Raw genomic sequence first — 24014 nt, forward strand, 5'->3', positions numbered from 1 at the left:
CTGTCATTCCAGACTTGTTCCGCCATGTTGTTTATAGGTATCGAAGGAGTCACGTTATCTATCGCCTCTTTTGATTGGTTAATGCAACGGAAGCACGTTTTTAGAAATGGCTGACAATAACAAGGAGGACCATGTGGACGATGAAATGATGGATGATGATGATGAAATGGAAGACATTGAGGAAGAAGGAGAGGATGAGGGAGACGATGAAATGGGTGAAGAATCTGGTGGAACGAAAGTTTATCTTCCAGGAGACCCGATATCTGAAGGAGAGGAGTTAGTTTGTGATGAGTCTGCCTATATTATGTATCACCAAGCCCAAACTGGTACTATAAATATATTCTATTCTTGATTAATTGAAAAATGAAATAAAATTTAAATAAAAACCATTGAAAGAGATGCCAAAGTTAGGATAGCAAGCTGGCCTCGTTACATTTATACTAAATTCATAGTGTTCAGCAATGTGAGCATGAAGGGTCATTAGACAGTTAAAGCTAGGCCTAGTTCTAAATCAAAACTTCTTGTAAATAAATGCAAAGCCTTACAATAGCTTTTTCCTTTACTATTTTTTTAGATTTTAAAAATATGTTTAAAACTGCGGGGAAAAGGTGAAAGCAATATTATTTTGAAAAGTTTATGAAATCATCATTTTTTTAATCCTCTGCCAGGGGCGCCTTGTTTAAGCTTTGACATTCTGCTGGATACACTGGGTGACAAAAGAGAAGAATTTCCATTTACCTGCTATGGCGTTTCTGGTTCACAAAGTGCAAAAGGACATCAAAATCATGTGATAGTGCTGAAGATGAGCAATTTAACTCGTACCTCGAAACCCAAAGATGAAAATGATGAGGAGGAAAGTGATTCAGACAGTGATGAAGATGATGACAGCAAACCAGAGTTGGAAACAGCTCTTGTTAAACACACAGGATGTGTCAACAGAATAAGGGTATATCACAAACTGAAACCTAGAAAGAGAAAAAAACAATAAGTCTTCATAATTTCATACAAAACAACCCATACATGCCAATACTTTGCTGCAAGTTTATATCCCTTACGGGGTCAGTCAAAGGGGTCAATTGGTTAAAAACTAAGTTTTCCTTCTTTACCCTACTAAATAATTTATAAGAGGTTGCTACTGTAAATTATAGATAATTATCAAGTTTTCATACAAGTTTATGGGTTGCCACTCTGGGGCATTATTGTACTCAACTGCAATTTGTGGAAAAATCACAAATGTCAAAGCTACAGATCAAAAAATTACAAAGGCCAACATAGGGAAATACGATTTTTTCACACTTAGGGAGATGGTAGATAAGGGACATAACTTACGCGAAGTGTTGATCCATGTATAGGTGGCAGAAGAGATTAATTTAACATTTCTTTTTTTTTTTATTTCAATAAGGCAACAGCCATAGGAGACAAGAAAATCGCAGCAACATGGTCCGAGACAGGCAAAGTACACATCTGGGACCTGACACGCCCCCTCAACGCTGTCAACGATTCCAGTATCATGTCTACATATGTTAGAAATGAGGAGTCGCCACCGCCAATATTCACATTTAAGGGGCATCAGGTAGAGGGGTTTGCCATGGACTGGTCCCCATTGACACCAGGTTAATACCATTTATTAGAATTTAAAGATTTTCATTTACACTAGCATTATCTAGAACCAGAAACTGTTGTATCTCACGCCTGTTGTGTATTGATTCTTAAGTTTGCTGAAATGTGACCATATAAAACTGAACCAATTTTGTATCCACATTTGAAAGATTTGTTAAATAAGTAATGTGTACATGTAACTTCATTGGAGGAACAAGTGTGTGAAGTATAGTTATTTTAACTAACACAAGTACCACCAATACAATGTTTAACAAAGTTAGTACATGTATTTCATTGTCTTCACTTATGGGCTGTTGTGAGTTTCATTTGGCAAGCAGTCCCCCCCCCCCCCCCCCCCCCCCCCCCAAGGTATTGCCAGGTGGCTTTCCCCAATTGAAACCAACCTTGAGTTTTTTCTTGAAATTCATATAACTAACTACACATCATAATTTTGAAATCATGCATTTTACAACAGCAGTAAATATACTCTGAAGATGAAATGTTTACTTGTAAAGTAAATCATTTTGTTTGATAGACAGGTGATCTATTTATCAATATAAGTTTGGGGCAGGATCAAAAGATTGATGTTGGATAACAATCTAAATTCATTAAGTTAGGGGTGTGTGAAAATTTCTGTAAGTTTCTGTCATCCGACATCGATTACACAATAGTAGAAAAAGACAAGTGACTGTTAAAGATCATATGATAATATTACATTTTAATAAACATTTAATAGTTTTAATGTACACTTTCATTTGTGAATAAACAGTAGAAAAGGTATACAGAGTGTTATTTATATACTCATGTTTTTACTTGTTAATCAATTAGTTTTAACAGTCATCATATGTAGTTTTGGGGGAGGGAGGGGGGATCTTGGTGAAAACTATGTAAATTTAGTTTTTTGTCAGACATGAACTTTTGATCTCGCCGTTATGAATGTGTATTTCTGATTAAATACATGAATTGTATAAAGTACTGATATTCAAGTCGTAAATTCTTATTCATCATATTTTTAACCAGGTCGCCTGGCCACAGGAGACTGCAACAAGAATATCCACTTGTGGACATTGAAAGATGGTGGGTCCTGGCATGTTGACCAGCGGCCATACAACGCCCACACCTCATCTGTTGAGGACATACAGTGGTCACCTACTGAAGCCAATGTAAGCATTAATGAATAAGACACTGGTGTTTTTTTTTAATACTGAGGTGACTGTTGCAGGTCCTGGCACAATGCACTAGTGTGTCTGGATGTTTGACAGCACCTTGTAGGCTAGATAAAAACAATACTCATGAGGCTGGGATCAACAAACTTGGTATTTGTTCCCAATGATTGGAGGAGGAAGGCTAGAGTTTTTTCAAGGTCAAACATACACTGCACATGAGTAATTTTGTACTCACAAAACAAGTCAGAAACAGAATTGATAAAGCTAGGATTTCGATACATATAATTACCCATTATTGACAGGCTGTATTATGTTATGGGAAGAATAAAAAGAGTACTAGTATAGCTAGGATAATGTTCACCATGATGAAAGGGAGATTTTCCAAAGTCAAGGTCATATTTTCAAGGACAATGGAAAACAGTACTGATATAGCTAAAATCATCAAAATTGGTGGACATGTGTTCCCCATGGTGTTAGTGCAAAGTACAGTTTAAAAAGTATATTTTTATTTTGCAAGTTGTACTTTATGATAGGGTGATATCTTTTTACAATTTGATATTTTACAAAGCCGTCTTAGAACTAACATTTTAACAAAACGCTCTGAAAATGCTCTTTGGTCAAATTTTGTTTTTCACATGATCTACAGTACCACTGTTGGAGCCATTTTTAGAGAAAAGAATGATTATTTGGATGTCAATCCTTTCTTTTATTGCTGCTGCATTATTGAGTGTATTGGGAGGGTGTATTTTGCAGCATGAGCATTGCTCATTATTTTCTACTGTATATGAAAATTAGGGGAAAACAGTACCATTTCACTGACACATACTATGGAAAATTTGGAAAAACTACAACTTTAATTTTTTTTTCAAGCAAACTGGATTTTCGACTAGACAATTGTGTTGCGTGTGCTCGAAATAAAATGCCTGCCATTCGTTGATATCTGTATTATGCAGTTTTGTTTTCAAAAGTTCCATTGCATAGTATACAACAATTAATATCCACATCTTACACATCCATTTTGAACATCACTGTAGGTGTTCGCCTCGTGTTCTGTAGACAGAACTATCCGGGTGTGGGATGCCCGGGCAGCCCCGTCCAAGGCCTGTATGATCACCGCCAAAGAGGCTCATGACCGGGACATTAACGTCATTCACTGGAACAGGAAGGACCCCTTTATTGCTTCAGGGGGAGATGATGGTGTTATCAAGATCTGGGATCTGCGACAAATTCAGGTCAGTGACATCAGTGTACAGGACACGCTTCAATAAAGCTTTAAAATACACTGTGTAGAAGATAAGTGAATTCCAAATTTGGGCTCAAGGGGCATAACAGCAAAGACAGTTATAAAGGACTGTCGGAAAAGATTACAACATTAACTACAAACTACATATAAATGTAATATATGGGGAAACAAGTACATATGATTTGCAAATCGGGTGTATACAAAAGTAAATGGACAATATTGGTGTTATATCATACATGTTCATGTATGAATAATAAACTAGAAGGAGTTTGTATGTGTATATGGATGTGGCAGTGCAGCTTACATATTCATTTTTGGCAGGTTTAAAAAGTGAAATCATTTTAGACTAGCAGAAAGGAAAATAAGCCTCAAGTGACCTCACACATGCTAGACCATTTCTACTGAACACACCCCTTACATTTACAAATTATATAACTCTCACCATCCATAAATTGTATCGTTGCTGTTGTTATCAAAATATTGATTTTTTCCATGATTTCAAACTTTTAACATGATATGAACTTATAGTCTGACAGTTTATGTAGAGCAGATTGCAAGTCAATTACCACCAGCAGATTGCAAGTCAATTACCACCTTTACCTCTGATTAGTTTACAGACCCTCCAAACGTAAATATATTTAAGGAGTATGATATTTGGCAGTAATTGATTTTGCTACAAGTTTGCGTAGATTTGATTTAGTGCTTTCCAAATGAATATACATGCAACACATTTAGCGATGTATTTGATCTAGCGGTAGCTGTTTTCTGTGAAAAGTGTTAAATAGAGTACACAGCCCAATGTAATACATACACAGTACTCTCAATTCAGAGAAGAGGACAGGCACTTGTTACGTCAAGACCTCTTGTGTAATGGAGGAAGTTTTGTAACTCCTATTACACATTCAGTGATTTAAAAAAAATTTAAATAAAGCATTTTATCCTGCATTCTGTAACTCATCTAAATTTTCTTCAAATTTCATTAAAAATTCTATTAAAGTACATCCTGAGATACCCAAGAATCAATTAAAAAATGTGATCTCGAAATTAGCTCGAGTTATCTATTTATTATCCTCGAAGTTAGCTCGAGTCTGCTGAACGCTCCTGTTATATCCCATGTACACAGACAGAATTAAGTTCAACTTAAATCTGGGAATGAAATCATTCTGAAAACTGAACAATATAATAATTTTATTTCACAGAAAGGAAAACCAGCAGCATCCTTCAAGCACCACACGGCCCCCATTACCTCCATCGAGTGGAATCCCAACGACAACTCCGTGTTTGCAGCCTCGGGCTCAGACGACCAGATTTCTATATGGGACTTAGCCGTGGAAAAAGACAACAGTGAGTCTAGCTCTGCCGGTGAGGAGGATCCAAACGTCCCCCCTCAGTTACTATTTATACACCAGGGACAGACGGACATTAAGGAACTACACTGGCACCCCCAGTTACCCGGGGTCATCATTAGCACAGCTCACAGTGGATTAAATGTTTTCAGGACCATCAGTGTGTGAAATCTCCCAAGTACAATATTTTAGAAATGAAAAATTTATTTTGACGTGGTCAATGACTGTTACATCATCTACATGACCTGATGTTTTAAAATCAAAGCTTTGTTGGTGAGTGTCCTAAACGTCTAGTCTATGTGTTGATGTTATGGTTTCCGAAAGACTAAATCACAGTCAATTGTTCAGAAGTTATCATGTCTGTGTTGTGTCAGAGACAAGATGAGAACCTCAATGCTTTTTTTCTAAAATCAATTTTATAGAGATGTGTTACTCTCGTGTTGATTAAGTCAAAACTTCCAGGTGTCTTTTGTTGTATTGACAAAGTTTTTCATGAAATTGAGTGCCATGGTAACCATTGAATAATAGTTTCCTGCATTGTTATATTTGACATGAAACATAATAATAGAGATTATTGAAAATAAACATTTGCGATATTGTTTCATTTATTTATTCATTTTTAGGATCACTGTTTCTTGGTTGTTTGGTTTTATCACAGTTGAGCTGTTCCACTGTGAATTTCTCACGATAACATGAATATTCCTCCATACCGTTAAACTGAATGGACCCCGTGTTTGCATCTCCCAAAATCTACACAAAGATCCAAAGCATTTAAATCTTGACAAAGATTCCCATAATTCACCACTGTATATTGAGGGCACTTGCTGCCTTTTCCACGCCGTGGTACTGTGTATGTAACATGGCCCGGGCTTTGTCAGTGTCCACACCCCCCAACCAGTCCTCGTACACATCCTTAACCCCATCCCACATGTCTGGCTGCACACTGGGCACCGAGTCGTAACTCTCCTTCACTCTCAGCATCAATTCAGCATTCGTCTGTCCCTCTGTGGGGCGAATTTGACCCCCGCCATTCACACATCCTGAGGGACAGGCCATAATTTCCACAAAGTCGTAAGTCAGTTTTCCACGCTTTATCTTTTGGACAATATTTTGAATGTTTCTGAAGCCATATGCGAGGGCCATCCTGAGTGGCTTCTTGCCCTCCAATTCAACTATCACCTCCTGGAAATCCTGATTCCTGTAAGAAATCAAATGGTGTTAAATGTACATTTCAGAAATACAATGCAGAGTAAGCTTGGCTTTGTTTAAGTCTGTGTAAAAGGAGCTCTTTGTAGGTGCAATTTTTTGTAAAGTGTATAAAGAATTGGTGCATGAAATTTTGTAATGTTGAATTTTCTGTGGGTGGAAATTTTAGCGCTTCATTCTCCACTATGCATAACAGGACTATTCTGTCAGTTTTGTAATGGGTACCTACATGTGATTAATTCATAAGCCTTGAAGGAGTTTCTCAAAGCAGCACAAAATGATTTAATTATGAAAGATATGATGAGATATAGTAACTAAAATAACATACTGGTATGGCAGAAAATATGCAATTTAGGAGTCTACAAGAGGCCCATGGGCCACTTCACTGACCTGGGTCACCTTGGTCCATACATTGTATTTAAAGATTTTCCCTATACACATGTAAAACTTTGGTCCCTATTGTGGCCCCATCCTACCTCTGGGGGCCATGATTTTAACAAACTTGAATCTGCACTATGTCAGGAATAAGCTTTCATGTAAATGTCAACTTTCTGGCCCAATGATTCTTGATGATTTTCCCTATATATTTGTATGTAAAACTACCCCCGGGGGTCCATAATTTTAACAAACTTGAATCTGCACAATGTCAGGAAGCTTTCATGTAAATCACAGCTTTTCTGGTCCAGTGGTTATTGAGAAGATTTTTAAAGATTTTCCCTATACATTGTATATATGTATGTAAAACTTTGATCCCCTATTGTGGCCCCATCCTACCCCCAGGGGTCAGGATTTTAACAAACTTGAATCTGCACTATGTCAGGAAGCTTGAAGGGAGCATGGCGTTTCATTAGCTGCAATAATGTAGCCCTCTCTGATTTTTTTTTTTTTTTTTTTTGGGGGGGGGGGGGAGAGGCTATCCTGAAAACGTCAGAATAAAAAAAAATCGGATAGGGCTACATTATTGCAGCTAGGCGTTTCATTTGAACAAGCTTGAATGTCCTTCATCCAAGGATGTTTTTTTTGCCATTGGTTGAGATTGGCCCAGTGATTCTGGAAAAGAAGTCGAAAATGTAAAAGTTGACAGACGGACAAATGACGAACAACAGAAGATCAGCTCAGAGAGCTAAACACCTGATTTCAAAGAATTTTCTTACATATTAAAATGTAAAATGTTAAATCTCTCTACTAGCCCACCTGGACATAGAGGGTCATGCTATCTTGAGTCAACATTACATATGGATGCATGCATTTGTATATTGTACACTTGTGGTTCTTGGGGAACATTCTTATATGGAATTTTCCTATAATAATTATATATTCCTATGGAAAAAAACCATTACACCCTCTCAGGGCTCCATCCTGGACTTTGAGATCATGTGTATTTAAAACAGAATTCATTCTACAAAACAAGATGAAGCTTGATTTATCAATTGGTATCCCTGAGGATTTGAAGTAGAAAGAATTTTCATGTTTAAAACACACAATGTGGTACAGACAGACAATAGACAGACTTTGACTGAAACAGATCTTTTGACACAGGTGAGCTGCATTACAATTCAGTGTCAGATCAGGTGATGAACACGTTTCCTATAATTAGCCTATGCTGTACTAGAGATGTTTTACCTCAGTGTTTTGTACTGGAGACTGTCCACTGACGATCCATGGATCTGAGATACTGCATACCTCATTACGTGTTCCAGATAACCTCCGGATCCACCCCCCATGTGATTTCCTAGGCCTCCATCTTGACTCGCTGATCCAGACATCCTGTAAGCAAGATTGATTGTACATTTGTATGTGTGTAAAGCAAACTCTTTCTGCTCAAAAGATATGGGATTTTTTAACACAAGAATTCCATGTCCATTCTCCCAGTGACATTCAGTGTCTGAATAACCACCGGTCAGAATCGGGTCACATCCCCATGTCACAAGCAACCTCTCAGTCCAGTAGAAGCATTCTATATTTCCAGACTGTCATTTGGACGATAGTAAAGAGTTAAGAATTTGGGGGTCACATGGGCCCCTGATTTTCATGAGTTTACAGCCCCACATTAAAATCTATGGGTCCACATTATTTCACTTCAAATTTGACAAAATGTTGAATTTTGATTGATTGTTTTTATTTTGAATTCTCTTATTAAACTCTGTATTCTCTCTCTCTCTCTCTCACTTTCTCTCTCTTAATCTTTCATAGTTTCCTTGCTCCTGCTTTCATTCTCTATCTCTGGTTATAAGCAACTCCTTTCTGGGGCTTCAAAAAACTCCCACCTTTTCTGTTCACATGTAATCTTGATTACCATAGTACACAGTTTTATGAAAAATGAAAGTAAAACGAGATGTTTGTATAACATATACAGTCAACTCTCGATAAACCGCCACCTTTTGTTCTTATGAAATCATGGCATTATAACGAATTTGGCGATGAATTGAATTACTGCCATCTTGAAGAAATAGAGTTACCGTTCTTTTATATGTAAGAGTTATCTTTTGTCCTGACTTGCGTAAACCACATAAACAACGCCTTTTCTAAGTCAGTATTAAGTGCACTGCGGTGCCGTTTCCTGGCAGGCGAGCCTTCAGAGATTGGGTCAGGGTCTGCAAGAATTGCATCCTTTGCTGCTAAGATGTCGCCCACTGTCCTTCTTTTTATAGACTTTTCCCATAAAACAAAAAAAAAATGATTTGCAATATCCTGATGGGTACATTTTGGATGATGTCCTTGGTACGTAATGATTTTTTCTCATCGAAATTTAACAGGACCCTCTTTCGTGGCGAAGCCATAGCTAAATTGAAATGTGTTTCTATGATGTATAAACAACTTGACTACAGTTCATCTCGAGTAATTTTCTTGTTTATTCAATATGTACAGCAATTACTGGGATCCTTCTGTCCAGGTGTACGCCGGAGATCGATAATGACCAATTTACTGCTTCACTGACCATGTGCACCTATGGCGGTTTATCGAGATAATTAACATGTTGAAATAGACTTTTGTAATGAAAACACTGTGGCAAATGGCGATAGCGAATTTGGCGTTTTAACGAGAGTTTTAAGTAACAGGAAAAATGTTCCTAGAAAAATGCGGCGTTATAACGAAAATGGCGATGAATTGAGTGGCGATAATTCGAGAGTTACCTGTATACAAATTCACCCACCCCAATGGTGCAAAATTGAAAAGGATTATACACATGCATAATTTGATTGATAGTAATATCACCAATTTGAAATACTGAGCAGACAATATCTTCCAATGTCAGGAGTGGGTTGACCAAGTGACCTAAAAATCAATTGGGTACATCTACTCCTTATACTGTACGAGTGTACCAGGTTTGGTGTCAATCAAGGAAATAATTTATATTTTAAAATATAGGAGACAATATATTACTATGTCCTGTTTAACCATTGACCTTTGACCATGTGACCTCAAAATCAATGGATGTCATCTTATCCTGAAGATGTACCAGTGTACTAAGTTTGATGTCTGTCAAGCAAAGGGTTCTCAAGATATTGAGTGAACAGTATATTACTATGTCCAGTTTGACCTTTGACCATGTGACCTCAAAATCAATAAGGGTCATCTACTCCTTGGGATGTACCATTGTACCAAGTTTGATATCTGCCAAGCAAAGGGTTCTCAAGATATTGAGCAGACAAGGTCTTCCTACATCCAGACCTTTGGACCTGAAAAAAAATTGGGGTCTTCTTCTACTCATAACCAACCCACATATGAAATATCATTACGATGAAGTGATTGGTTCTTAAGATATTGAGCAGACAACATGTGGTCTACCAACCGACCGACAGGTGCAGACCAATATGCCCCTCTTCTTTGAAGGGGGGCATAATCATAGAATTCAAATAAAACATACGACTATTCCAGGAAAACTTAAGTTCCTTTATAGTTGTTACTTTGGAATAATTTTTAAAAACTCGCGCCAAGCAATGCATACTATTCAGAGTGATATTAAACTACAAATCCAATCAATTAACCTGTCAATAATGCCCACTAGCTTGTTAGTATCAATTTCAGTCGGTAATAACTGTCTATTTTCCCCTGTACTAATATCTCACATTATTGATACATCATCAACAAAGTAAATATTAACATCCATGCTTTCATGCAATGAAATATAAAATTTCGAGTTTGAAAAATGGACGGCCCTCCCTGGCCTTTTTGCAGTTCTGAATATTTCATCAGATCACGCGAGATAATGATAATTTCAGCCTAATGGAATCCCATGAGCATAAATCACCTGCATAAATAATTCAAATTAATCATTTACTCCACCAACAAAGCCCCTAAAATTTAACTTGATCAGTCTTGCAAAGAAATAAAAAGCTTATCAGAATTATAATGGGGCCACATCCCTGTTACATTTTGTCCGAATTTTTTTCAAGAATTCATGAATAATTAACTCGATTCTTGATTGATTGAGAGAAAAATCATCATCTAATAATGCCTGGTGTGTGTTCATACAAGCAAGTGCCACTCAAGATGGACTCTGGTACCAATTGCAAATACATGTACTATACATGTAGCTATCACTAGAATTTGTTTTTTATCCACTCATGTGAAAATTGTATATGATAAAAAACTAATGATAGGTTTCATGACATTTTTTTCTTGTGTTTTTGAAAAGAGAGCAGAATTGAATTTAAATGTTTAAGGATATATCCCCCCCCAAAAAAATCATTAATACAGAAATTTGCAAAACTATTTTCAAATATTTTAATATTGCTGGAAACCCTTAGTTACCACGGAAATTTCACTACAATACCATTTTTATTTTTGCATTATTCAGAAATGATCTTTATTTCAAAATTCAATGGAAAATCATTTACCCAAAAATTGACATCCTTAAAAAACCCATCCATTTCATGTAATAATGACAGCTTTACATTGTTGTTTGATAAAAATAATAGAAAACAACAAAACAATACTTCATTTGATGTGTCTAAAATCTTGGGTATCGTGTGACCTTTAGAAATAATTTCATTATTAAAAATACATGAGGTTATGAACTGTGACGCTGTGCTCCGGCATGTACAGTATTTCATGAAGCATGGTGGTGCATACTTTATGACTGTACATAATGATGCATGCAATTTATCTCCCACTTATATACATATGTAGTAATGTTAGAGAGAAATGATTGATTTGAGTGTATCTTGCTTAAAGTCTCGCTCGAGAATTTTTCACTCATATGGAGATGTCACCAAGACCGGTGAAGGGCTTCAAATTTAGGCCTATGCTCGGTGCTTACGGCCATTGAGCAGTGAGGGTTCTTTAGCGTGCCACACCTACTGTGACACGGGGCATCCGTTTTTAAGGTCATCTCAGAGGACCCGTGACATTCACACCTGATGCCGAACGTTTGGCAATGGAACTGTCACTACCTATTTTAATGACTTAGGTCTGTCGCGGCCGGGATTCGAACCCAGGCCTTCCGCATGCGGGGCGAACGCTCTAACCTCTCGGCCACCGCGGCGGTGATTTTCTACAATTCATTACATTTTTACTATATATCATTATTCTGTTGGAGCCTGATCTGGACTGAAGGGCAATGAATTTCACAATTTAATGCCTTGTTCACACGGATGAGCATTAAATTTCACTTTGTATTAAATTTATAGCAAAGTAAAATAATGTGAATCAAATTAATTCAAATTAAATATCATTCACACAGTGGTAATATTTAATGCAAAGTAAACTAATTAATGCGCATCAAATTCGTATGCATTTCTAAATTAACAGGTGCACAAAATAAATAAAATGTACTATATCATTGATAGTTATTTTTATAGATATTTTAATGAATACTGTGTAGATATACAGAATACATTGTTCAAAACTCTATATAGAGTGTACTGCATGTTTACAATGTTACATGTACAATTGTAATTGTAACTGATCCACACACAAGGAGTTTTTTTGTGGGTTTTTTATGTTCCCAAGAAATTAGTTGCTATTTCCTAGCTCTGACAAAGAGCATTTTACAATTACATGTACATGCATTGCTTCTTCATGAGCCCATTTGAAACCTCAGAACGCCACTGACCACCGGTAATGTTGTGACGTAATTTTTAATTACAAATGTGTATTTCAAGTCTACTATGACGTCATATGATATAAAATTTAGATAACGAGCGGCATATTTGTAAAAAATGTAAAAAATAAAATCATATCATCATCATCATTTTAAAACATTTTTATCATATTTAAAAAGCAATTCCTTCTATATTGAATTACTCAGTATGCCTATGCAGAGCACAGATTTACGTCTGACATTATCCACTGACATGCTGTTTGTACATGTTTTCTTGTGATTACTATCATTTTGATTAGTTTTTTGCTCCACAATAAAATTAATATCTATAGCTGACCACAGCTTAACTAATGCACATTAAATTCTCTGTGTGAAAGCAGTTCAGATTTAATTCACATTAACTTACATGTACGTTTAATGCGAATTAAATTCTTCGCGTAAAGGAGGCATAAAGAAGAGGAATTTAAATACATCATAACGAAGCATTCAGATGGTGTACCCTTTTCATCCCCTCTTAAATATTCATTTTACTTTTATCTAGTGTCAGTAAAAATTATAGAAGTTTATCAAATGTAACTAGGAAGAATTGGTTTAGCACACTAAAACTGATGTCTCCATTTCCATAGTTCTTTAAAAACATTTTCAGGGATCATCTTTAAAGTGGAAAATTAAGAGTTACTGTACTTCAACCACGGAACAAAGTTATAAACATATGATAGTACATTAAACTTACCAATATATCAAATATGAAAAGCCCATGTCAAAAGACAAAAAAGTTATGGTCCAGACAAAAAAATACCCCCAAAAATTGTATTATTTGACCTTTACATAAAATGTGAAGGTCAAAGGTCATAAAAAATGGCATGCAACACACCATTTTATGATACACCCACACACCAAACATAAGCCTGAATTTGTTATGAACATGAATCAGGATGTTTTACTACTTACCATGAAAATGAAGTGTCTCCCTCAACTTCGCCCAGGGAAATGTTCTCCTTCTCCAACATTTTCTCCACCTCTCCTGCAAAATTTACAACATTTGATTCTAAATGAACATGCTATATCATCTCTAATAATTATCCAGTACTTTAATGTTAAGTTTCTTTTCATGTACATGTAGATGCATTCATAAAGTTGGATAATATTTGTGACATGCATATCCACTGGCGACACACACACAGAGAATGGGATAATCTTAGCCAAGTTTAAAAATGCTGTACAGTAAAACATGGTTACAGCAAACACACTTAATGAATTCATGCTTACAGTGAAACACAGTCATAACAAACACACTTAAAATGAATTCATGCTTACAGTGAAACACAGTCATAACAAACACACTTAAAATGAATTCATGCTTACAGTGAAACACAGTCGTAACAAACACACTTATAATGAATTCATGCTTACAGTGAAACACAGTCATAACAAGAGGCCCATGGGCCACATCGCTCACCTGAGTCATACCTTGGCCCATATCTGAAGATTTTCCATATATATTTGCATGTAAAACCTTGGTCCCTATTATGGCCCAAACTACCCTTTGCAAACTTGAATCTACACTATGTCAGAAAGCTTTCATGTAAATGTCAACTTCTTTGGCCCAATGGTTCTTTTAAAGCTTTTTTCTATATTTGTATGTAAAACTTTGACACCCCCCCCCCCCACTTGTGGCCCCATCCTACCCCCCGGGGACCATGATTTGAACAAACTTGAATCTGCACTATGTCAGAAAGTTTTCTTGTAAATATCAGCTTTTCTGACTCAGTGGTTATTGAGAAAAAGATTTTAATTATATATTTGTATGTAAAACTTTGATTCCCCTTGTGGCCCCATCCTACCCCCGGAGCCCATGATTTGAAGAAACTTGAATCTGTACTATGTCAGAAAGTTTTCATGTAAAAATCAGCTTTTTTGGCTCAGTGGTTCTTGAGAAGAAGATTTTTCCTATATATTTGTATGTAAAACTTTGATCCCCTATTGTGGCCCCATCCAACCCCTGGAGCCCATGATTTGAACAAACTTGAATCTGCACTATGTCAGAAAGTTTTCATGTAAAAATCAGCTTTTCTGGTTTAGTGGTTCTTGAGAAGAAGATTTTAAAAGTTTTTCCCTATATATTTGTGTGTAAAACTTTGATCCCCCCCTTGGGGCCCCATCTTATCCCCGGGGGCCATGATTTGAACAAACTTGAATCTGCACTATGTCAGAAAGTTTTCATGTAAAAATCAGCTTTTCTGGCTTAGTGGTTCTTGAGAAGAAGATTTTAAAAGATTTTTCCTATATATTTGTATGTAAAACTTTGATCCCCTATTGTGGCCCCATCCAACCCCAGGGGCCCATGATTTGAACAAACTTGAATCTGCATTATGTCAGGAAGCTTTCATGTAAATCTCAGCTTTTCTGGCTTAGTGGTTCTTGAGAAGAAGATTTTTAAAGTTTTTCCCTATATATTTGTGTGTAAAACTTTGATCCCCCCCTTGGGGCCCCATCTTATCCCCGGGGGCCATGATTTGAACAAACTTGAATCTGCATTATGTCAGAAAGTTTTCATGTAAAAATCATCTTTTCTGGCTTAGTGGTTCTTGAGAAGAAGATTTTTAAAGATTTTTCCTATATATTTGTATGGAAAACTTTGATCCCCTATTGTGGCCCCATCCAACCCCAGGGGCCCACGATTTGAACAAACTTGAATCTGCATTATGTCAGGAAGCTTTCATGTAAATCTCAGCTTTTCTGGCTTAGTGGTTCTTGAGAAGAAGATTTTTAAAGTTTTTCCCTATATATTTGTATGTAAAACTTTGATCCCCCCTTGTGGCCCCATCCTACCACCGGGGGCCATGATTTGAACAAACTTGAATCTGCAATATGTCAAGAAGCTTTCAGGTAAATTTCAGCTCTTCTGGCCCAGTGGTTCTTGGGAAGAAGATTTTTAAATGACCCCACCCTATTTTTGCATTTTTGTGATTATCTCCCCTTTGAAAGGGACATGGCCCTTCATTTGAACAAACTTGAAAGCCCTTCACCCAAGGATGCTTTTGGCCAAGTTAGGTTGAAATTGGCCCAGTGGTTCTGGAGAAGAAGTCGAAAATGTGAAAAGTTTACACAGACGGACAGACGGACGGACGGACAGACAGACGGACGGACGGACAGACAGACGGACGCCGGACAAAATGTGATCAGAATAGCTCACTTGAACCTTCGGTTCAGGTGAGCTAACAAACACACTTAAAATGAATTCATGCTTACAGTGAAACACAATTGTAACAAACACACTTAAAATGAATTCATGCTTACAGTGAAACACAGTCGTAACAAACACACTTAAAATGAATTCATGCTTACAGTGAAACACAGTCGTAACAAACACACTTATAATGAATTCATGCTTACAGTGAAACACAGTCGTAACAAACACACTTATAATGAATTCACGCTTACAGTGAAACACAGTCATAACAAACACACTTAAAATGAATTCATGCTTACAGTGAAACACAGTCATAACAAACACACTTAAAATGAATTCATGCTTACAGCAAGGTGATTTTCATTCCCTGTGGTTTTAAAACATATCATGAACTTACTGGATATAACAAATTAATTTGTTTATAATGAATCGAAATTGTTCATCCCCACACTTTGCTATAAGCATGTTGTACTGTACTATTGAATTGCTCTTTGGAGCCAAATTACCACTGTGATGAGGACCTCTCTAAAACTCTAATGATGGGCACAATGATTAATTAATTGTATCTTGCTTAACGTCTCGCTTGAGAATTTTTCACTCATATGGAGACGTCACCAAGACCAGTGAAGGGCTTCAAATTTAGGCCTATGCTCGGCTGTCACTACCTGTTTTAACGACTAAGGTCTGTCGCGGCCGGGATTCGAACTCCGGCCTTCCGCATGCAGGGCGAACGCTCTAACCTTTCGGCCACCGCGGCAGTATGGGCACAATGAAATAGAGCATCCGATCCCACAGGACCATTAAACAAAGCACATACATCATAATAGTCTTATATTTCATCCCCGGCCTGAGTCAAGTGTACCTGAGGTAATCACGCAATCCACGTCCCTCGTTCTGTAGAGGTCACTGTAGAAATCCGGTCGCGAAGCCTCCAGCTTCTTATCATAACACGGCATGACTGTCACATGGTAAATCTGGCTAGGGGTGAGGCTGTGCTTCCCAGCAAAGTAATCTTTAACCAGTGACCCCATGACCTGCTGAGGAGACTTTGTGGTGCTTATATAGGGCAGGATGTATGATCCATGAGTCTTCTCCGCATAGCATATCCAACCTAAAAAATAACACATGTACCAGACATTTCTTTATTACAATGTGTTTCAATGATATTTACCTTAAAAGAAAGAATTTGTTAAAAAACAAAACAAAACCAAAAAAAATGGCCTGTCAACATTTATAATTACAACGTACTCTAGATAAGATAGAATTCTTGGGACCAGCTGATTTTCTGGGGATTCAAAATACTGCGGTACTTTCGTAATTGGAGCATGTGTTCTAGATACCATGTTGAAACTTGAAGCCAAGATCGGACAGCGATCAATGAACAGCAAGACCCCCCCCCCCCTCTACAAATTGTAATTACAATAACAGGCAATCTAAACGTATTACACAGATAGGTAAAGAACTGGCACCTATTTATCTGCAAGATTATGCATTAATTCACATGACTTCAATAAAACTGTTATGAAAACATCTCATTATCAGCTCAGGGGACTCTTGAAAACATCTCATTATCAGCTCAGGGGACTCTAGAAAACATCTCATTATCAGCTCAGGGGACTCTAGCAAACATCTCATTATCAGCTTAGTAGATTGTTAATTTACATGTACTTTAATTCAAAAGTTATATAAACTGACATTATAATGCAAACAAAAAAAAAAAAGAAAAATTGTTAAAAAGGGGAATCATTTTCATTTCAAAATAAGTCATATTTAAAGAAATCTTATCAGCTCAGGGGACTCTTGAAAACATCTCATTATCAGCTTAGTAGATTGTTAATTTACATGTACTTTAATTCAAAAGTTATATAAACTGACATTATAATGCAAAAAAAAAAAAAAAGAAAAATTGTTAAAAAGGGGAATCATTTTCATTTCAAAATAAGTCATATTTAAAGAAATCAACTTCATCTAAGTAGAGTAGCTGCACATTAAAATCAGTCACTTCTAATTCACTAAATTTCAATTAAAATTCATTATTGAGTACAATATTTGGGTCCTGATTGTCTGAAGACAGCGATTTGCATCTAGGCACTCCTTCTAACAAGAGCGCTTGCTTTACCTGGGCATGAGGAGGCCAGCATGGGGAGGGATGTTTTGTTGGTTTCTGCCTCGTAGTATCGTCTAACAAACTCTCGACAGCTTTCCAGTAAGCTGAAATTCCTAGAGAAGGTGGTGTCAAAGACATGGTGTACACCTATACAAAAGAATACGTACATGTACCTCAACTCGACACAGACAAAACAAAACAGAAATTAGTATGTGTACCTCAACTCAACACAGACAAAACAAAACAGAATTAGTGTGTGTACCTCAACTCCACACAGACAAAACAAAACAGAATTAGTATGTGTACCTCAACTCAACACAGACAAAACAAAACAGAATTAATGTGTGTACCTCAACTCAACACAGACAAAACAAAACGGAATGAGTATGTGTACCTCAACTCAACACAGACAAAACAAAACAGAATTAGTATGTACCTCAACTCAACACAGACAAAACAAAACAGAAATTAGTATGTGTACCTCAACTCAACACAGACAAAACAAAACAGAATTAGTGTGTGTACCTCAACTCAACACAGACAAAACAAAACAGAAATTAGTATGTGTACCTCAACTCAACACAGACAAAACAAAACAGAATTAGTGTGTGTACCTCAACTCAACACAGACAAAACAAAACGGAATGAGTATGTGTACATCAACTCAACACAGACAAAACAAAACAGAATTAGTATGTACCTCAACTCAACACAGACAAAACAAAATGGAATTATTATGTGTACCTCAACTCAACACAGACAAACTGGAATTAGTGTGTGTACCTCAACTCAACACAGACAAAACAAAACAGAATTAATATGTACCTCAACTCAACACAGACAAAACGAAACAGAATTAATATGTACCTCAACTCAACACAGACAAAACAAAACAGAATTAATATGTACCTCAACTCAACACAGACAAAACAAAACAGAATTAATATGTACCTCAACTCAACACAGACAAAACAAAACAAAATTAATATGTACCTCAACTCAACACAGACAAAACGGAATTAGTGTGTGTACCTCAACTCAACACAGACAAAACAGAATTATTATGTGTACCTCAACTCAACACAGACAAAACAAAACAGAATTATTATGTGCACCTCAACTCAACACAGACAAAACGGAATTAGTGTGTATACCTCAACTCAACACAGACAAAACAAAACAGAATTATTATGTGTACCTCAACTCAACACAGACAAAACAGAATTATTATGTGTACCTCAACTCAACACAGACAAAAATGAAAAATTAGTGTGTGTACCTCAACTCAACACAAACAAAACAAAACAGAATTAGTGTGTGTACCTCAACTCAACACAGACAAAATAAAACAGAATTATTATGTGTACCTCAACTCAACACAGACAAAACAAAACAGAATTAGTATGTGTACCTCAACTCCACACAGACAAAACAAAACAGAATTATTATGTGTACCTCAACTCAACACAGACAAAACAAAACAGAATTAATGTGTGTACCTCAACTCAACACAGACAAAACAAAACAGAATAAATGTGTGTACCTCAACTCAACACAGACAAAACAGAATTATTATGTGTACCTCAACTCAACACAGACAAAACAAAACAGAATTAGTACACACACATGTGCATGTACAGAACAGAATTACTGCACAGTGTCAGATACAATTTACTGTATCTAAAGTACTATAGAAGCACTAGTTTTAGTACTATAGAAGCACTAGTTTTCATAGAAGAATGATTTTGTCATTTCAAATCAAAAAGTGATTCTGTATGAATTTTAATTTTCTTGTGTGTTCAGGAAATGTTTTAGAAAGCAAAGTTTTACAACATCCTTATGTTTGAATTTTTCAGACATTTCTTATTCACAATATAAACAAAATTTAATCTTCCCAAGAAATTTTCTGTTTTGTACTGGCTGATAAACACACTCACCTAGCTTTTTGAAGAATCCTGACAGCTTCTGGTGGGCATCTTTTGCTGATAGCTGGTATTTTATTGCTAGGGAAGCTCTTGACTGAGGTGATATTGACACAACAACTACTCTTTGTTTGTCAGATTCCCCGGTCTGTTAATGAGTGGGGGAAAAAAACACTTAGAAAACTCAAACTTGGATGAAAAACAAACAAATTTACTGTACCAAGAATTGAAATACATTGCGTGCACAAAGGTACACATATTTTCTTGTTTAAAAGTTGAGTTATTTACAATCATGTGATTATTTAATCGTCCCTCTTACATCAAAATGTTACATCCTCTCACCTGCTGAAGTCTCAGATTTTGCTGTAGGACATTGTAGAGTTCCTCCTGGCTCTGTTGGGTGATGAGAACACTCTCAGCTGACGTTATACATCCACTACACGCCAGACAGTCATTCAGGGTGATTCGAGCTTTCTGTAGCTTCTTCTCCACACCACTCTGTAAGTTATAAATCAACAAGTAAAGATAACTTTTAGTACTTCTTCAAACACCTTTTTTAAGCTGTCTTATACATTCTATTCAAGTTGGAGGAATTTTCACTCTGATTAGAAAACTGACAGCCCTCCCTCTCCTACATAAAAGTGACATCCATCCCCTCCCCAAACTCCCAGCCATCTCCTCCCCAAACTTCCTGCCATCCCCTCCCCAAACTTCCAACCTTCCCCACCCCAAACTTCCAGCCATCCCCTCACCAAACTCCCAGCCATCTCCTCCCCAAACTTCCAACCCTCCCCTCCCCAAACTCCCAGCCATTCCCTCCCCAAACTCCCAGCCATCCCTTTCCCAAACTCCCAGCCATCTCCTCCCCAAACTTCTAGCAATCCCCTCCCCAAACTTCCAGCCATCCCCTCCCCAAATTCCCAGCCATCCCCTCCCCAAACTTCCAGCCATCCCCTCCCCAAACTCCCAGTCATCCCCTCCCCAAACTTCCAGCCATCCCCTCCCCAAACTCCCAGCCATCCCCTCCCCAAACTTCCAGCCATCCCCTCCCCAAACTCCCAGCCATCCCCTCCCCAAATTCCCAGCCATCCCCTCCCCAAACTTCCAGCCATCCCCTCCCCAAACTCCCTGCCATCCCCTCACCAAACTCTCAGCCATCTCCTCCCCAAACTTCTAGCCATTCCCTCCCCAAACCCTGTGGGAGAGAATCGTGTTGAATGGACAACCCAACTGTTCACTTTGACTATTTCATTTGAACTGCTTACTTGTTGTGATGACGTCACAATGCATAAGTAAATGTGATGTCATATTACGGGAAACGATATAGCACATTTAAGATAATTATCATACAGTTATGAAATGTTGATGTAGAACAATATGAAGCATTTAAGAAATAGTATTTAACGCAGTTAATGAATATTACAGTCTTGAATTCACAACAAACCCCCAGCCATCCCCTCCCCAAACTCCTAGCCATCCCCTCATCCCCTCCCCAAACTCCCAGCCATCCCCTCCCCAAACTCCTAGCCATCCCCTCCCCAAACCCCCAGCCATCCCCTCATCCCCTCCCCAAACTCCCAGCCATCCCCTCCCCAAACCCCCAGCCATTCCCTCCCCAAACCCCCAGCCATCCCCTCCCCATACTCCCAGCCATCCCCTCACCAAACTTCCAGCCATCCCCTCCCCAACCTTCCCCATCCCAAACTTCCAACCCTCCCCTCCCCAAACTCCCAGCCATCTCCTCCCCAAACTTCCAACCCTCCCATCCCCAAACTCCCAGCCATCCTCTCCCCAAACTCCCAGCCGACCCCTCCCCAAACTCCCAACCATCTCCTCCCCAAACTTCTAGCCATCCCCTCCCCAAACTTCCAGCCATCCCCTCCCCAAATTCCCAGCCATCCCCTCCCCAAACTCCCAGCCATCCCCTCACCAAACTTTCAGCCATCCCCTCCCCAAACTCCCAGCCATCCCAACCCCCAGCCATCACCTCCCCAAACTTCCAGCCTTCCCCTCCCCAAACTCCCAGCCATCCCCTCCCCAAACTCCCAGCCATCCCCTTCCCAAACTCCCAGCCATCTCCTCCCCAAACTTCTAGCCATCCCCTCCCCAAACTTCCAGCCATCCCCTCCCCAAATTCCCAGCCATCCCCTCCCCAAACTTCCAGCCATCCCCTCCCCAAACTTCCAGCCATCCCCTCCCCAAACTCCCAGTCATCCCCTCCCCAAACTTCCAGCCATCCCCTCCCCAAACTCCCAGCCATCCCCTCCCCAAATTCCCAGCCATCCCCTCCCCAAACTTCCAGCCATCCCCTCCCCAAACTCCCTGCCATCCCCTCACCAAACTCTCAGCCATCTCCTCCCCAAACTTCTAGCCATTCCCTCCCCAAACCCTGTGGGAGAGAATTGTGTTGAATGGACAACCCAACTGTTCACTTTGACTATTTCATTTGAACTGCTTAATTGTTGTGATGATGTCACAATGCATAAGTAAATGTGACGTCATATTACGGGAAACGATATAGCACATTTAAGATAATTATCATACAGTTATGAAATGTTGATGTAGAACAATATGAAGCATTTAAGAAATAGTATTTAACGCAGTTAATGAATATTACAGTCTTGAATTCACAACAAACCCCTAGCCATCCCCTCCCCAAACTCCCAGTCATCCCCTCATCCCCTCCCCAAACTCCCAGCCATCCCCTCCCCAAACTCCCAGCCATCCCCTCCCCAAACCCCCAGCCATCCCCTCATCCCCTCCCCAAACTCCCAGCCATCCCCTCTCCAAACATCTAGCCATTCCCTCCCCAAACCCCCAGCCATCCCCATACCAAACTTCCAGCCATCCCCTCCCCAACCTTCCCCACCCCAAACTTCCAGCCATCCCCTCCCCAAACTCCCAGCCATCTCCTCCCCAAACTTCCAACACTCCCCTCCCCAAACTCCCAGCCATCCCCTCCCCAAACTCCCAGCCGACCCCTCCCCAAACTCCCAACCATCTCCTCCCCAAACTTCTAGCCATCCCCTCCCCAAACTTCCAGCCATCCCCTCCCCAAATTCCCAGCCATCCCCTCCCCAAACTTCCAGCCATCCCCTCCCCAAACTCCCAGCCATCCCCTCACCAAACTTTCAGCCATCCCCTCCCCAAACTCCCAGCCATCCCAACCCCAAACCCCCAGCCATCACCTCCCCAAACTTCCAGCCATCCCCTCATCCCCTCCCCAAACTCCCAGCCATCCCCTCCCCAAACTTCCAGCCATCCCCTCCCCAAACTCCCAGCCATCCCCTCACCAAACTCCCAGCCATCTCCTCCCCAAACTTCTAACCATTCCCTCCTAAAAAACCCCCAGCCGTCCCCTCATCCCCTCCCCAAACTCCCAGCCATCCCCTCATCCCCTTCCCAAACTCCCAGCCATCCCCTCACCAAACTTTCAGCCATCCCCTCCCCAAACTCCCAGCCATCCCCTCCCCAAACTCCCAGCCATCCCATTCCCAAACTTTCAGCCATCCCCACCCCAAACTCCCAGCCATCCCCCAAACTTTCAGCCATCCCCACCCCAAACTTCCAGTCATCCCCTTTCCAAACTTCCAGCCATCCCCTCCCCAAACTCTTCCTCTGGACCCGAGATGTTTACCTCTCCTACTTCCATATAGGAGCCATCATCTTCTATTTTTATCTTCGCTACCCTCCCTGGTTTTCTGTCAATCTTCACTGGCTTTACACATTCCTGGAAGAAGTCAAAGATCCAATAAAATTGTGCATTTATATTATGCTTTATGACCTCCACTCTGACTCTCCCCAGCACATATCAAAATATAATCATAAAAGCAAGGGTAAGAGACAGAAGTGTATAGGACTGACACTCAGGGGGATGGAGTCGAATTTCAGATGTAAACGTTGCATTTTCTGAATGTCAGTCAATCCTGCCCCAAGGTCAGTCCGTCCCCAGTCGATATGGCCCCAATCAATCTGGCCCCCAAGTCATTCCGGCCATAATTACTTTAGTCAGTCCGTCCCCATATACTTTTTATAGATATTTTCTATTTACCAATCATGAATGTAATGGAATGGAAAATTCAATTATGTGCGATAAATAACAAAATATAGTTTGAAGAAATAAACAAAAACGCATTAATTCATCGAATTTCACTTTACAAATAATAATCATCAATATCAATCTGAT

The 24014-nt window shown here is 39.0% G+C and overlaps 3 protein-coding genes and 1 non-coding gene across 6 annotated transcripts in view; 1 reads left to right on the plus strand and 3 right to left on the minus strand.

The window, feature by feature from the left end:
- Positions 1-87, minus strand: part of LOC125668762 (serine/arginine repetitive matrix protein 2-like) — a 50278-nt gene extending 50191 nt beyond the window's left edge. For 2 of the 3 annotated variants that reach the window (XM_048903158.2, XM_056164382.1), the window contains exon 1: positions 1-87. In XM_048903158.2, the coding sequence (XP_048759115.2) occupies positions 1-26 (26 nt within the window). In that variant the 5' untranslated portion in view covers positions 27-87. The other variant, XM_048903156.2, reaches the window with a different exon arrangement.
- On the plus strand, positions 69-5955 carry LOC125668769 (glutamate-rich WD repeat-containing protein 1-like). Its single transcript, XM_048903181.2, has 6 exons — positions 69-326; positions 669-946; positions 1403-1613; positions 2620-2762; positions 3800-3997; positions 5208-5955. The coding sequence occupies exons 1-6, from the start codon at positions 107-109 to the stop codon at positions 5520-5522; spliced, it is 1365 nt and encodes a 454-aa protein (XP_048759138.1). The 5' UTR covers positions 69-106; the 3' UTR covers positions 5523-5955.
- Positions 5949-24014, minus strand: part of LOC125668768 (cytosolic Fe-S cluster assembly factor narfl-like) — a 19456-nt gene continuing 1390 nt past the window's right edge. The window contains exons 2-9 of the mRNA XM_048903180.2: positions 23466-23558; positions 20171-20326; positions 19844-19976; positions 17919-18053; positions 16662-16910; positions 13558-13630; positions 8184-8327; positions 5949-6552 (exon numbers count right to left, since the gene is read on the minus strand). Coding sequence (XP_048759137.1) covers positions 6153-6552; positions 8184-8327; positions 13558-13630; positions 16662-16910; positions 17919-18053; positions 19844-19976; positions 20171-20326; positions 23466-23558 — 1383 coding nt within the window. The 3' untranslated portion in view covers positions 5949-6152. The remainder of the gene's footprint in view (positions 6553-8183; positions 8328-13557; positions 13631-16661; positions 16911-17918; positions 18054-19843; positions 19977-20170; positions 20327-23465; positions 23559-24014) is intronic.
- Trnaa-cgc (transfer RNA alanine (anticodon CGC)) lies at positions 11977-12048 on the minus strand. Its single transcript has one exon. It is a non-coding gene; the product is annotated as a tRNA-Ala (tRNA).

Source organism: Ostrea edulis, chromosome 4 (genome assembly GCF_947568905.1).
Source record: "Ostrea edulis chromosome 4, xbOstEdul1.1, whole genome shotgun sequence".
Lineage (NCBI taxonomy): Eukaryota > Metazoa > Mollusca > Bivalvia > Ostreida > Ostreidae > Ostrea > Ostrea edulis.

Coding starts and splice junctions, on each gene's coding strand:
- LOC125668769 (XM_048903181.2), top strand. CDS start 107: ATGGCTGACAATAACAAGGAGGACCATGTGGACGATGAAATGATGGAT. Junction 1,614..2,619: donor CTGGTCCCCATTGACACCAG/GTTAATACCATT, acceptor ATTTTTAACCAG/GTCGCCTGGCCACAGGAGAC. Junction 3,998..5,207: donor GGGATCTGCGACAAATTCAG/GTCAGTGACATC, acceptor TTTATTTCACAG/AAAGGAAAACCAGCAGCATC.